The sequence below is a fragment of the Otolemur garnettii genome, unplaced genomic scaffold (genome assembly GCF_000181295.1).
Source record: "Otolemur garnettii isolate 467f Iridium unplaced genomic scaffold, OtoGar3 scaffold00102, whole genome shotgun sequence".
Lineage (NCBI taxonomy): Eukaryota > Metazoa > Chordata > Mammalia > Primates > Galagidae > Otolemur > Otolemur garnettii.
In genome coordinates this window covers 83,258-99,841 of record NW_003852497.1, presented here as the reverse complement: position 1 = coordinate 99,841, position 16,584 = coordinate 83,258, and the positions used below count along the sequence as shown (strand labels likewise).

Sequence of the window (16,584 nt, the reverse complement as noted above, 5' to 3'; positions counted from 1 at the left end):
AAAAAAAAAAATCATTAGTCTATTGATACGTTTATTATCCATGTGAGTTAATACTGTACTTTTCCAAAACATGCTAATGCCTGGTGCTGATAGTCTTCTGCAGGTGTTCTTCTTTTTCAGTAGTTTCTTTACTAATATCACAACATTATTTTTTCAAATTGCTTTTGAATTCATTTTGTTGGCTGGGTGTGGTGACTTATGCCTGTAATCCTAGTGCTCTGAGAGGCTGAGATGGATGGATTGCTTAAGCTCAGGAGTTTGACACTAGCTTAAGCAAGAGTAAGACCCCCATCTCTACTAAAAAAAATAGAAAAACTAGCTAGGCGTAGTGGCACATGCCTATTGTCCCAGCTACTTGGGAGGCTGAGGCAAGAGGATTGCTGAGGCCCAAGAGTTTGAGGTTGCTGTGAGCTATGATGTCATACTCTATCCATGGTGACAGAGTGACAAGACTCTGTCTCCACAAAAAAAAAAATTAGTTTTGTCATGTTCCAAAATGAATGTAATATAGAAATGTCTGGAATTTGATTAAATTTACCTTCAATTTATAAGTTAATCTGATGAAGACAGATTCATTTCCAGTATTTAGTCTTCCCATAAAACAGTACTGCTTTTACAATGATGACCTTCAGTAAACTTCTGTGTCTCCTCTAAATAAGTCCTATATATTTTCTCTAATGATCTCAAGTGTAAGGTATCTCTTTTTCCTAAAGAGAAGAGCCAAAAAGAAATTTTTATTGGCTAACTTGAATGTATAAACTTCCTAGAAATGTAGTTGATGTAGAGACAGGGAACTGGTACTGAATTTTGGAGAGTCACTCTACTTGGAGAGATTGACCGTATAGAAATTGAGGTGGAGGCACGCTGCCAACACGAGATGATTAAAGATGTTAAGCACCCTTTCATATATTTGGTGGTTCTTTGTAGTCTTTGGAGAAAAGTCTGATTAAATACTTTCCCCATTTTTAAATTGGATTATTAATTTTAGTTATGTTGTAGGAATTTTATATATATATTAGGTATTATATATCTTTCAAATAAATATTTTGTCCTGTTTCATAGTTGTCTTTTCACACTATTGACTGTTTCCTTTGCTGGGCAGGTGCATTTTAGTTTTATGTAGCTGCACTTGTTTATTTTTGTCTTTGTTGCTTATGTTTGTGGTATCATATTCATGAAATCAGTGCCAAAAATCAATGTCTTGGAGCTTTTCTTCTGTGTCTCTTTTCTTCTAGGAATTTTATAGTTTTGTGTTTTTAGGTTCAAGTTTTTTAATATTTTTTGAGTTAGGTTTTGTATAACCTAACAAAGTGAGATAAGTGGTGTAAGATAAGTATCCAGTTTTATTATATATTTCTTTTGCTTGTGGATATGCAATCTTCCCAGCACCATTCGTTGATGACAGTATCCTTACCTTATTGTGTATTTTTGGTTCTTTGTTGAAGATCAGTTGACTATATCTATGTGGATTCACTTTTTTATTCTGTTTCATTGTCAGTTTTTATGATAGTCCCATGTTGCTTTAATTACTGTAGCTTTGTAATTTTGAAATCAGGACATGTGATACTTCCAAATTTGTCTTTTATCTTTTTTTTTATTGTTTGGGATTCATTAAAGGTACAAAGATTAGGTTACACTGATTGCCTTTGTTAGATAAAGTCCCTCTCATAATTTCTTCCTGCTCCCAAGAGGAGTGTCATACACCATGACCCCTATTCTCCTTCTTCCTCCTCTCTCTCCACTTCCTCATTGCCCTACCCCCATCATGTATTGGATCATCTACTGTCTTCATATTAGAATTGAGTACATTGGATTCTTGCTTCTCCATTCTTGTGATAGTTTACTAAGAAGAATGAGTTTCACCTCCATCCAGGTTAATACAAAAGATATAAAGTCTTCATCTCTTTTAATGGCTGAATAGTTTCCATGGTATACATATACCACAGCTTGTAAATTCACACTTGGGTTGGTGGGCATTTTGGCTGTTTCTATATTTTGGTGATTGTAAATTGAGCTGCAGTGAGCAATCTAGTGCAAAAGTCCTTATGATAAAAGGCTTTTTTTTTCTTCTGGTTAGATGCCTAGTAATGGGATTGCATGATCAAATGGGAGGTCTAGTTTGAGTTCTTTAAGGGTTCTCTATACTTTCTTCCAAAAAGGCTGTATTAGTTTGCAGTCCCACCACCAATGTAAAAGTGTTGTTCCCTTCTCTCCACATCCATGCCAGCATCTGCAGCTTTGAGACTTTGTGATATGGGCTATTCTCACTGGGATTAGGTAGTATCTCAGGATAGTGATTGTAAATTGAGCTGTGATAAACAGTCTAGTGCAAATGTCCTTATGATAAAGTGATTCTTTTTCTTCTGGGTAGATGCCTAGTAATGGGGTTGCAGGATGAAATGGGAGGTCCGATTTGAGTTCCTTGAGGATTCTCCATATTTCCTTCCAAAAAAGTTGTATTAGTTTGCTGTTCCACCAGTCATGTAAAAGTGTTCCCTTCTCTTCACATCTATGCCAGCATCTGCAGCTTTGAGACTTAGTGATGTGGGCTATTCTCAGTGGGATTAGGTGATACCTCAGGGTGGTTTTGATTTGCAGTTCTCTGATGATTAGGGATGATGAACATTGTTTCCTGTGTTTGTTATCCACTTGTCTGTCTTCCTTAGAAAAGGTTCTATTTGTGTCTCTTGCCTAGTGATACATGGGACGGTTTGCTCTTTTTTGTTGATTAATTTGAGTTCTCTGTAGATCCTACTTACCAAGCTTTTGTCCGATTGATAGTATGCAAATATCTTTTCCTATTTTGAAAGTTGTCTACTTGCTTTGGTGGTTGTCTCAGCTGTACAGAAGCTTTTCAGTTTAATTAAGTCCCATTTGTTTATTTTTGTTGTTATTGCAATTGCTATGGAAGTCTTTATACAGTGTTTGCCCAGACCAATATCTTCAAGTGTTTTCTCCACACTTTCTTCGAGGATTTTTATTGTTTCATGCCTTAGATTTAAAGCTTTTATCCATCTTGAGTCAAAAGGTGAAAAGTGCAGGTCCAGTTTGACTCTTATACATGTGGATATCCAGTTCTCCCAGCACCATTTATTGAATGGGGATTCTTTTCCCCAGTGTGTGCTCTTGTTTGGTTCATCAAAGATCAGGTGGCTGTAAGATGTTAGTTTTATCTGACAGTTTTTTGTTCGGTTCCAAATGTCTGTGTCTCTATTTTTGTGCCAATAGCATGCTTTTTAGATCACCATAGCCTTGTAGTACAGCCTAAAGTCTGGTAGGCTTGATGCCCCCTGCTTTGTGTTTATTACTGAGAATTGCCTTGGCTGTATGGTTTTTTTCCTGGTTCCATAAGAAATGAAGAATTATTTTTTCCAAGCCTTGGAAGTATGATGCTGATATTTTAACGGGGAGTGCATTGAATCTGTAGATTGCTTTGGGAAGTATAGACATTTTAACCATGTTGATTTTTCCAAGCCATAAGCATGGTATGTTCTTCCATTTGTTAGTGTCTTCTACTATTTCTTTTGTTAGGATTTTTAAATTTTCTTTATAGAGGCCCTTCACCTCTTTTGTTAGATATTTCATTTTTTTTTTTTGAAGCTACTATGAAGGAAATTGTGTCCTAATTAGCTTCTCATCTTGGCTGTTATTGGCATATACAAAGGTTACTGATTTGTAGGCATTGATTTTATATGCTGAGACATTACTGTATTTTTGTTCACTTCCAGGAGTCTTTTGAATTTTCTGAGTATAAGATCATACCATCGCCAAAGAGCAGGAGTTTGACCTCTTCTGTCCCCATTTGGATGCCCTTTATTTCCTTCTCTGGCCTGATTGTATTGGCTAGAACTTCCAGTACTAAGTTGAATAGTAGTGGCGATAGAGGACAACCTTGTCTGGTTCTAAGTGGAAAAGCTTTCAGTTTTACTCCTTTCAGTATAATATTAGCTGTGGGTTTGTCGTTGATGGCTTCGATCAGTTTAGGAAATGTGCCACCTATGCCTATATTCTTCAGTGTTCTAATTAGAAAAGGATGCTGAATTTTATTGAATGTTTTTTCTGCATCTATTGAGAGGATCATATGGTCTTTGTTTTTGCTTCTATTGATATGGTGAATTATGTTTATGGATTTGCATATGTTAAGTCAGCCTTGCATCCCTGGGATGAAGCCTACTTGCTCCTGATGTTTAATTTTTTTTTTTTTTTTTGAGACAGAGCCTCAAGCTGTCCCCCTGGGTAGAGTGCTGTGGCATCACAGCTCACAGCAACCTCCAACTCCTGGGCTCAAGCGAGTCTCCTGTCTTAGCCTCCCAAGTAGCTGGGACCACAGGCGCCTGCCACAACGCCCGGCTATTTTTGGTTGCAGCCGTCATTGTTGTTTTGGCAGCCCGGGCTGGATTCGAACCCACCACCTTAGGTGTATGTGGCTGGCGCCTTAGCCACTTGAGCCATGGGTGCTGAGCCGATGTTTAATTTTTTAATGTGAAGCTGTAATCTATTGCCTGTGATTTCATTGAGAATTTTTGCATTGATATTAATTAGTGAACTTGGTTTGGTCTGAAGTTCTCCTTTTCAGTTGAGTCTTTTCCTGGTTTTGGTATTAGGGTGATGGTTGCTTTGTAGAATGTGTTGGGGAAGATTCCTTTCTTCTCAAGTTTTTGGAATAATTTCTGTTTTTTGGGTATAAGCTCTTCTTTGAAGGTTTCATGACTTCTGGTGTGAAGCCATCTGGACTAGGACACTTTTTTCTTGGGAGATTTTATATTGTTTCTTCAATATCATTGCTTGAAATTGGTCTGTCAGGAGATCTGTTTCTTCTTGGTTAAGTGTCAGGAGAGGGTGTGATTCCAGGTATTGATCCATTTCCTCCGCACTGTCAAATTTCTGGGCATAGAGTTTCTTGTAGTATTCAGAGATGATCTCTTGTATCCCTGTGGCATCTGTTGTTATTTCCTCTTTATCCTATCTCCCAACATTTTTTTTTTTTTTGCAGATTTTGGCCAGGGCTGGTTTTTTTTTTTTTCCAGATTGCACATACAAGTGATAGCATATCATATTTTTCTTTTTGTGTCTGGCTTATTTCACTTAGCAGAATGTCTTCTGGTTTCATCTGTGTTGTGGCAAAAAGCACAATCTCCTTCTTAAGGTTGAATAATATGAAACAGTTTATCCATTCATGCATTGATAGGCACTTTGGTTATTTCCTTATCTTGGCTGTTGTGAATAATGCCACAATGAACATGGGAATGCACATGTCTTTATGAGTTGGTAATTTCATTTCCTTTGGGTGTATACCCAGTAGAGGGAATGCTGGATATTTTACTTTTACTTTTTAATTTTTTGAAGAACCTCCATACGGTTTGCCACAACATCTGTACTAATCTACATTCCCACCAATGATGTACAAGGGGTCCCTTTTTCCATACCCTCCCCAGCACTTTTTATCTCGTCTTTTTTTTTTTTTGCTTAACAATTTTTTTATTAAATCATAACTGTACATTAATGCATGTGTGGGGTACATTTATCTTGTCTTTTTAATGATAACCATCCTAACAGGTGTGAGATGATACTTTGTCACGGTTTTGATTTGCCTTTCCCTGATGATTAACAATATTGAGCACTTTTCACATATGTGTTGGCCATTTTTATGTCATCTTTGGAGAGATGCCCATTTTATAAATAGAGGTTTTCTGCTTTTCAATATGTAAGTTTTTATATATTTTAGATAATAACCTCTGATAAGATATATGGCTTGAAGATATTTTCTCCCAGTTTGTAGGCTGCCTTGCCATTTTGTTGGTTGTTCCCTTTGTTGTGCAGAAGGTTTTTAGTTTGATAGTTGTAGTTATCAAAAAAAAGTTAATGATATTAAAAACAGATGCAGAAACCAATAGAACCGAATAGAGAGCCCAGAAATAAGTATAAACATGTTTAGTCAACTAATTTTTGACAAGGGCACCAGGAGAATGCAATGGGGAAAGGATGGTCTCTTCAAAGAATGGTGCTGGATTAAAAAAAAAAAAAAAGAAATACCTAGGAATATACCTAACTAAAGAAGTGAAAGACCTCTATAAAAACAAAAAAACAAAAACTATGAAATCATATGAAAAGAAATAGCAGAAGATATTAACAAATGGAAGAACATACTATGCTCATGGCTGGGAAGAATCAACATTGTGAAAATGTCTATTCTTCCCAAAGCAATCTACAGATCCCTTTTTCTTTTTCTTTTCTGGAAATGGAGTCTTACTTTGTTGTCCTTGGTAGAGTACTGTGGTGTCATAGCTCACAGCAACCTCAAACTCTTGGGCTCAAGCGATCTTTTTGCCTCAGTATTTCATTTTGTTAGTAGAAACAGGGTCTCACTGTTTGGGATTGTTCAAACTTGTGAGCTCAAATGATCCACCTGCCTCCACCTCTCAGAATGCTAGGATTATATGTGTGAGCCACCATGCCCAGCCAATCTACAGATTCAGTGCAATCCCCATTAAAGTACCAACATCATACTTTCAAGATTTGGAAAAAAGAATTCTTCATTTCTTTTCTTTTCTTTTTTTTTATTGAATGGTAACTATGTACATTAATGCACTTCATTTCTTATGGAACCATAAAAAAACTCTGTATAATGAAGGTAATTCTTAGTAATTAAAACAAAGCTGGGGGCATTACCCTACCAGACTTAAGGCTATGTTACAAGTTCATAGTGATCAAAACAGCATGGTATTGGCACAAAAATAGAGACATTGACATTTAGAACTGAATATAAAACCATGAGATGAAACTAACATCTTACAGCTACCTGATTTTTGATAAACCAAGGAAGAGCACACATGGGGGAAAAGAACCCTAGTCAATAAATGGTGGTGGGAGAACTGGATATACATGTGTAAAAGACTGAAACTGGACCTGTACCTTTCACCACTCACAAAAATTGACTCAAGATAGAGAAAAGATTTAAGTCTAAGGCATGAAACAATAAAAATCTTTGAAGAAAGTGTGGGGGAAAAAACTTAAAGATATTGGTCTGGGCAAAGATTTTATAAAGAAGACTTCTGTGGCAATTTCAACAACAACAAAATGTGGCAATTTCAACAACAACAAAAATGAACAAATGGGATTTAATTAAACTGAAAAACTTATGTACAGCTAAGGAGACAACAATCAAAGCAAATAGCCATCAGAATGGGAAAAGATATTTGCGTATTATGAATCATAAAAAAGCTTGATAACTAGGATCACCTAACCCCACTGAGAATGGCTCACATCACAAAGTGTCAAAGCTGCAGATGGTGGTGTGGATGTGGAGAGAGGGGAACACTCTTATACTGTTGGTAGGAGTGCAAACTAATACAGCCTCTTTGGAAGGAAGTATGGAGAATCCTCAAAGATCTCAAATTAGATCTCCCATTTGACCCTGCAATCCCACCACTAGGCATCTTCCTGGAAGAAAAAAAAATAATGTTATTAATAAGGATATTTGCACTAGATTGTTTACCACAGCTCAATTTATAGTCGCTAAGATGTGCGACTAAGATGTGGACCGAAATGTCCATCAACTCAGGAATAGATTAACAAATTGTGGTACATGCACACCATGGAATACTATTCAACCATAAAAAGATGGTGATTTCATATCTTTTGAATGGAGTTGAAAGACATTCTTCTTAGTAAAGTGTCATAAGAATGGAAAAGCAATTATCCAAAGTACTTAATACTAATATAAAGCTAGCAGATGATCTGATGCACATCGACACAGGAGAGAGATTCATTTCAGTTCAAGTTGGGGGGGGGGAGGAGTAACGAGTCACTAGAGGGGCTTGGGGTGCTCTCACTGAATGGGCATGGTGTGGGGGTATTTGGCACACCTTTTGAGTGTGGGACATAACTACAAGAGGGACTCTACCTAATAAAATCAAATTTTTTGACCTGGTTGTTTGTACCCTCACGTTAACCTGAAATAAATCTATTAAAAAAAAATGGTGCTGGGAAAACTGAATTTCTACATGCAGAAGAATTAAATTTGGCTCATAATATACATAGAAGTCAACTTTAAATAGATAAAATATATAAATGTTAAGACTTGAACACATAAAACTCATGCAAGAAAGTGTCAGGGAAAAGCTTCTATTTATTAAAATTAAAAAAATTTTAAATTAAATTTTAATATTAAAATTAATAAAATTCAATAAATTAAAATAACCTAATATAATTAAATTATGATATATTAATTTAACACATTGATTTTAATATTAAAATTAATGATTAAAATATTTTATTAAAATTTAAAAATTTAAAAATTTTATAATTTTTTGAATATTATACAAAAAGTTTGGGATACAAAGACAAAAATAAATAAATGAGATTACTTGATAAAATTTTAATGTGACTTGGATTTGTCAAAGATTTGAAGTTATGGGTGTATTTTCCTCTAGCTTTCAAAGGTAAAAATAACCAGTGGAACTATCTGAAAATATTGTATAGTTATTGAGTGAAACAATAACTAAAAAACCCAGGTAGAACATATTAAAATTGCATTTGTATAAATCACTTATAGACATCTCAAGTTGGACAATTGCTTAAAGCTAATCTTTAAAGTATTAACCATAGTTACCAAGAATTACAGTAAAACGCAAATAGTTAAAACTCAAACTGAAAAACTGTCACACAGAACTAGCAGAAATTCTGTTCTGTGCTATGTATCTCTTATTCTTTTTTTTTTTTTAATTCACTTAGTTGCCCTTGGTAGAGTTCCATGGCATCATAACTCACAGCAACCTCAAACTCTTGGGCTTGAGTCATCCTCTTGCCTCAGCCTCCCAAGTAATTGGGATTATAGGTCCCCACCACAATGCCTGGCTCTTTTTAGAGATGGAATCTCACTCTTGCTCTTGTTCGAGGCTGGTCTCGAACTCCTAGACTCAAGCATGCCATCTGCCATGACCTCCCAGAGTGCTAGGATTACAGGTAGGAGCCACTGCACTCGGCCTGCTGTCTGCCTCTTGATGACTAAAGTGCATTTCTCCTGGAATTAATTGCACATTCACATTATTCTACACGGTCCCTAATACGTGATAGTGGGCATGGGAGGAACTTAAGAATGTTATCCAGGAGAGTAAAAAGGATTGAAAACAACATATACTATCTTCCAGTATTGGAAGAACTTTTGCTATGTTAGATAAATAAAACTTAATTCTGTATAGGACTAGAAATTATCTAGTCCTGTATCTGTAGGTATATATAATTTCTGGTTCTATACAGAATTATGATTTTGTATTTCACCGTAAGTTATATGTTTTGAAGATATTTTCATGGAGATACAATATATTGTAATCAAAATAGTGAACTATTGTGTAGTAACTGAAGTAATATTCTCTATTAGGAGTAGATATTTTCATTAATATCTTTTTTTTTTTTTTTTTTTTTTTGGAGATAGAATCTCATTCTGGTGTCCTGGGTAGAGTACCATGGCATCATAGTTTATAGCAACCTCAAACTCTTGGGCTCAGGCGATCCTCCTCCCTCAGCCTCCTGAGTAGCTGGAACTATATAGGTGCTCACTATGGTGCCCGGCTAGTTTTTCTATCTTTAGTACAGATGGGGTCTTGCTCTTGCTCAGGCTGGTCTTGAACTCCTGAGTTTAAGCAATTCACCCTCCTTAGCCTGCCAGAGTGCTGGGATTACATGTGTGAGCCTCTGTGCCTGGCCTCTGTTTACTTTTGTTACCTTGTTTTGTGCCATTTAAAATGTTCACTTTTGGCTCAGTGCCTGTAGCTCAGCGGCTGGGGTGTGGGCCTTGTGCACTGGGGCTGGCAGGTTTGAGCCCAGCCCAGACCTGCCAAAACAACAATGACAACTATAGCAAAAGAATAGCTGGGTGTTGTGGCAGGTACTTGTAGTCCCAGCTACTTGGGAGGCTGAGGCAAGAGAATCGCTGAAGCCCAAGAGTTTGAGGTTACTATGAGCTGTGATGCCACAGCACTCTACTGAGGGCGATATGGTGGGACTCTGTCTCAAAAAAACAAAAACAAAAAAGTGTTCACTTTTAATTGGTTAAAGATATGACTTAAAATTTTCAAAATGAGTAATCACTATGACATAAGATCTTTTCCTTAATGTTACTACAGAGGTTCCAGAAACTTTAGCAGCTGCAGTGCAGAGGACTTTGAGAAGTTAACTTTGAATAAAGGAGGAAATTGCCTTCTTAATATTCCAAAGCCTGATGAAGCCTATAGTGCTCCCTTCTGTGGTAATAAACTGGTGGACCCTGGGGAAGAGTGTGACTGTGGCACTCCAAAGGTAAGTTTAATTTTTTTTTTTTTTGAGGCAGAGTTTCACTCTGTCATCCTCCGTAGAGTGCTGTGGCATCAGCACAGCTCACAGCAACTCAAACTCTTTGATCTCAAGAGCTCCTCTTGCCTCTGGCTCCCAAGTAGCTGGGACTACAGGCGTGGGCCACAACACCCTGCTGGTTTTTCTATTTTTAGTACTAGAGACAGGGTCTTGCTTTTGTTTAGGCTGGTCTCTGAACTCCCGAGCTCAGGCAGTCCACTCACCTCAGCCTCTGAGTGATAGAATTATACTGTCCCTGGCTGGTGAATTTGCTTTTTGATTTTTGCTTTGTAAAATTACCATGAGATTCGCAAGAAATAAAATTGCTTATTTTACACGTATACTCTGATATAACAGAAGTAAAATTCATAGGCAAAATGAGGATTGTTATTTTGTGTGGATGTGTTCCTGGAGTTGGTTGTCTTCTTGTCAGGCTATAAGTAATGGCTCCACCTGTTTTGAAGTTAGGGAAAATTCCATGTTTATACTTACTATTTTTTTGTTATCTTCTACCATTTGTGTTGTGGTTATTGGTTTGTTTACTTAAAGAACTAATTAGTTTTGTACTTGGCTCTTTACTTGTAAGCTTCCACCATTTTGGCACTTTCATTTTAGAAATACTTCTTGGATTCATTTTAAAAATGAATTGAAGCTGACTCCGCCAGAGTCCATCAGTATCAAAATTCTTGCTACTCGAACTAGATTTCTCCTTTGTTTACCTTCAGTTTACTTGCTGATCTCTGGCTTTATCAGAACTTTAGGTACACTTATTGTGGTAAAACAGTGCCCATCTTTCTTTTTTGAGACAGTCTCACTCTGTGCCCTGGGTTGAGTGCTATGGCATCATAACTCACAGTAACCTCAGATTCTTGGGCTCAAGTGATTCTCTTGCCTCAGCCTCCTGAGAAGCTATAGGTGTCTGCCACAATGCCCGGCTAGTTTTTCTATTTTTAGTAGAGATGGGTCTCACTTTGTTCAGGCTGGTCTTGAAGAATTCCTGGGCTTGGGAGATCTGCCTGCCTCGGCCTCACAGAGTGCTGGGATTATGGGTGTGAACCACCACACCCGGCCTAACTTTATAGCCACACTCCTTTCAGAATGGCCTACTTTAACTCCTTTTCCCTCTAGGTCTTGCATTAAGTTTGTTTGTTTGTTTGTTTGTTTGTTTGTTTATATTACATTTTTAAGATACTTATTCAGTTGATGTAAGTCCTACTATATCCTCACATCTTTTCCCCAAGTCCATCATCTTCTTCTTTACCTGACCTCACACCTGGCTTCTACCAGGTAGCTTTGCTTTCTAGAAAGGCAGTATGTGTCTCATGCTGAAGCTGTATCAGGCCTTTGTTGCAGTATAATCTTTACAGTAACCCTAAGAGATGGGTATTCTCTGTTGCCTACAGGGGTTTAGCATATGCCAGCTCCATCGTGCTCTGAGATCAGAGAGAAAAAGTCCATTTCTTGTCTAGTACCTAGAAAAATTGTAACATTGAATGAGTGATCCTCCTTAGGGAGAAGCTAGGAGTTTTGTTTTTGCTTTTGGTCCGTTTACTCTGTGCTGAGCCAGGATGAGGACCTGTGATGAGTGCCCACATGGTAGTGTAACCTACATACCACCTTTCTTCTCTGTGGCCCCAAGGGGTCTACTATATTCTAGGTCCTGTAAGTTTTCAGAGGCAGGTAAGAGATAAGTTAGTTCTTCAGGTAGCACCCTCAAAAGTTGTAATGATAGATGTTTGGGCTCTTTCTCTCCTCAAGGAGGTGCTGAGAGCTGAGGATGTCTTCCTGTGTACCCACTATGCTGTGGGTTTGGATTGTGGCCAGAGGGTGTCTCCAGTTTTGTTACTGGTTTTGATGTTGCTGGTTTCCCAGGTGCTTGGGATGGAGGTAGTCCTTCAACTAGTTTCTGGATTTCTCACCAAAGGAAATTGGTCCTTGTGTTGCTGTTGATGGCTGTGCTTATGGGGAAAAGGAGAATTGAGAGCCTCCTATTCTGCCATGGTGGCAACGCCACTCTGGCTTTTACATTTACACACAAATCAAATCATATTTAATATGTTTTGTGCAGATATTTTTCTATTAATATGTCTTGGAAATTTTTCCCTGTCATTATGTTATAGAAACATAATCCTTTAATCTGATGAATAGTGTTCCAATATAAGGATGCACTATGATTTATTTAATCATCCTGTCATTAATGGATATTTAATTACTGTAATTAGGGTTTTTCTGTTACAAACAGTGTTGCAGTATACATCCCTGTACACACCCCATGTATATACACATAAAAATATTTCTCTTAAGACAGTTATGTAAAGGTAGAATTACTGGATCTAAAAATGTATGTATATTAAATTTTATTGGAGGCTGCCAAATTTCCCGCAAAAAGACTGTGTCTATTTGTACTTCTGTTGGTGTTTAACATATTGCCCCATTCAGTGTCCCCTGTAGTCTTACCAGCACAGAATAATATCCATTTTTTTCTTTTTTGGGGGGTGGATAGAGTGCCATGGCATCATAGTTCACAGCAACTTCCAGCTCTCTTGGGCTTAGGTGATTCTCTTGCTTCAGCCTCCCGAGTAGCTGGGACTACATGTGCCCACCACAGCGCCCAGCTATTTTTTGTTTGCAGTTTGGCTGGGGCTGGGTTTGGACCTGCCACCCTTGGTATATGGCACTGGTGTCCTACTCACTGAACCACAGGCACCGCCCAGTAATATCCATTTTTTAAATTTTGGCTTTCTGATGGGTGAAAAATAAGAAGATATTATTTTAAATTACACATTTTCATATGATTATAGATCATAGGCATCATTTTCTTCTATGAATTACTATTTCATATTCCTTGTCAATTTTTCTATTGATTCATTGGATTTTTTTTTTAAATAAGTGGTTCTCAACCTGTGGGTTGTGACCCTTTGGGGGTGGAACAACACTTTCACAGGGGTCACTGATGACCATCCCGCATATCAGATATTTACATGACGGTTCATAATAGTAGCAAAATTACAGTTATGAAGTAGCAACGAAAATAATTTTATGGATGGGGATCATCACAACATGAGGAACTGTATTAAAGGGTCGTGGCATTAGGAAGGTTGAGAACCACTGTTTTAAATTGATTTTTAGGTCTCTTTATATAAGGGTATAAGTCATTTGTTATAAGTGTTCTAATACTCCTCTTCTGCTTCTAGTTATCACTTCATTTTTCATAAGACATATTTGTATTATGTAATAATAAACTATGTGTTATAAATTTAAAATTTAAATGAGAACAAATTTAGTTTTTTCTTTTTCTTTTTTTTTTTTTTTTTTTGAGACAGAGCCTCAAGCTGTCCCCCTGGGCAGAGTGCCGTGGCATTACAGCTCACAGCAACCTCCAACTCCTGGGCTCAAGTGAGTCTCCTGCCTCAGCCTCCCAAGTAGCTGGGACCACAGGCGCCCGCCACAACGCGCGGCTATTTTTTGGTTGCAGCCGTCATTGTTGTTTGGCGGGTCCGGGCTGGGGATTCGAACCCACCACCTTAGGTGTACGTGACTGGCGCCTTAGCCGGTTGAGCTATAGGCGCCGAGCCAATTTAGTTTTTTCTTAATGGTTTCAGAAATTTCTATCTTGACCAGGCTTTTAATAGTCCTGCTTACAGATCATCGTCATTAAAGCCCCTGTATAAATTCTTTCAGTATTTTCTTAACTTACAGTTTTTATGTTCTTTAATTGTGGAGGGAGTATGTAGTGTAAGCTAGGAAGTTAAATTTACCCAGTAATAGTCAATTATTGTGGAATGATTCAAAATGGCACTTTCATTGAAAAGTAATATTCTATACACATTGTCTATTTCTTCTTTCTTTCGTTATTTTTTTTGAGACAGAGTCTCTGTCACTCTGGGTAGAGTGCTCTGGCAAACTAGCTCACATCAACCTCAGACTCCTGGACTCAAGCCATCCTGAGTAGTAGGGACTACAGGTGTCTGCCACAACACCCAGCTAGTTCTTTTTTTTCTTCTTCGTAGAGACAGGGTCTTGCTCTTGCTCTGGCTGGTCTTAAGCTCCTAAGCTTAGGGTATCTACCTGCCTTGGCCTCCCAGAGTGCTAAGATTACAGGTATGAGCCACCACTCCTGAACTGCTTTTACAAATGCTTTTATTTCTCTTGAGTAAGTACATACAAGTGGAATGACTTGGTCGTATGGTAGGTATATATTAACTTTTTGACAGACTTTCAGATAGCTTCCAGACTGTTTGTACTAGTTGACATTCCCACGATTGGTGTTCGAGAGTTCTAGGTTTCTTTTTTTATATTCTTACCAATGCTTCATATGATTTGTCTTTTTAATTTTAGCTGTTCTATTGCATGTGAGGTAATGCTTCATTTAATTGCATTGCCCCGCTGACTACTGATGTGTTGAGCATGTTAAAATTTGGGTTATTTGTTATTGTTGAGTTTTGGGAATATATTCCAGATACAAATCCTTTATCAGATATATGAATTGTAAATATTTTCTCCAAGTTGTAGTTTGTTTTAATTAGTAGTATCTTTTGAAGAGTATCTTTTACATTTGATGAAACTTATTTTTATCAATTTATGCATTTATCAATTGTGCTTTTGATATTGTATCTATGGATTCCTTACCTACTCCAAAGTTTTCCTGGGATTTTTATAGTTTTAGTTTTACATTTAGGTCTATTACTCATTTTGAATTTTGGGGGGGATATATTTCAAGATATAGATTATAATTCATTTATTTTAAATTTTTATTAATCTAAGCTGACAGGAAGTTGCAAAGATGGTACAGAGGCCCATGTACTTTTCACTCATTTTTCCCTAAAGAAAAAGAAAGCTTTGCTTTCTAGAAAGGCAGTATGTGTCTCATGCTGAAGCTGTATCAGGCCTTTGTTGCAGTATAATCTCTACAGTAACCCTAAGAGATGGATTGTATAACATTGTGTATATGTAGCACAACATAAAAACAGGACATTGACATTGTTTTATTAATGTAGAGGAGAAGGTGTCTCTGTGGGTGAGAGGGTAAGTAGGAGCCATGGGGGTCTCAAGTGTAGTGAGAGAAAGTGAACAAGATAAAGAGTGTTCACTAAGAGCCACCCAACAGAAAAGTCAGACCCTGAGCATGCAGAGAAATGCTTTTATGAATGTTGGTTTCACTAAACCATTAAACATAGTGCTATGAGCTCAATGTTTGTGTGGCCCCAAATGTCTATGTTGAAGCCCTAACCACAAGTGGGGCTATATTTGGAGATAAGACCTCCAAAGAAGTAGTAATATTAGTATTTTAGTAATATTAGTAATATTAGTAATTTAGTAATATTAGTAATTTAGTAATATTAGTAATATTTTAGTAAATTTAGTAAAAAAAATTTACTAAATTAGTAAATTTAGTAATATTAGTAATTTAGTAATATTACTAAATTACTTAATGAGGAAGTAATTAATATTAAATGAGTTCCTAAGTATGGAGTCCTGAGTCCATACGATTACTGCCCTTATAACAGGAGACATCAGACATCTCTCTCACTCACCTTTTCTTTGTGTATGTGCATTGAGGAAAGGTCATGTGGGCATACAGCAAGGAGGCAGCTGTCTGCAAGACACAAAGAGAGCCCTCATCAGAAACTAGATTAGAAGGGACCTTGATCTTGGACTTCTAGCCTCTAGAACTGTGTGAAAAAATAAATTGTTTAAGCCACCGAATCTATGATAGTTTGTTATGGTATTCTGAGCAGACATGTAAGGCAACATGTTCTATGATTCAGTCCTTGAAATATGTTGAGTCCTAACTACTTGTCACTAAAGAGACACAGATAAATCCAGGATAGTATACAAATGTTTCTGGAGAGTAACTCTTATATGCTACATTAAAATGAAGTAGGCTTTAGGTCTAAGATAAGAATTTTATTAATGAATATTTACTGTCAATAACTCATTTCTTTATTGACAGTCATTTTATATTCACAGGAATGTGAATTGGATCCTTGTTGTGACGGAAGTACTTGTAAGCTTAAATCATTTGCTGAATGTGCATATGGTGATTGTTGTAAAGACTGTTGGGTAAGGAATTCTTCCCAATTAGGGATAAAAAAGGGAAAAAGAAAGATCTGTGTATATCAAAATTTGTTTTCTATATTCTCTAAGAGATCACTATTTTTATTTTATCATTATAGGAGATATTTTGTACCACTTGTTTGCAATTTTAAAGCATATATATATATATTTTTGAGACAGTCTCAAGCTGTTTCCCTG

At 37.0% G+C, this 16,584-nt stretch overlaps 1 protein-coding gene across 1 annotated transcript in view; it reads left to right on the top strand.

The window, feature by feature from the left end:
- The window catches only part of ADAM9 (ADAM metallopeptidase domain 9), a 148,509-nt gene that overhangs the window by 69,071 nt on the left and 62,854 nt on the right, over window positions 1-16,584 (top strand). The window contains exons 12-13 of the mRNA XM_003796278.3: window positions 10,125-10,296; window positions 16,300-16,392. Coding sequence (XP_003796326.1) covers window positions 10,125-10,296; window positions 16,300-16,392 — 265 coding nt within the window. The remainder of the gene's footprint in view (window positions 1-10,124; window positions 10,297-16,299; window positions 16,393-16,584) is intronic.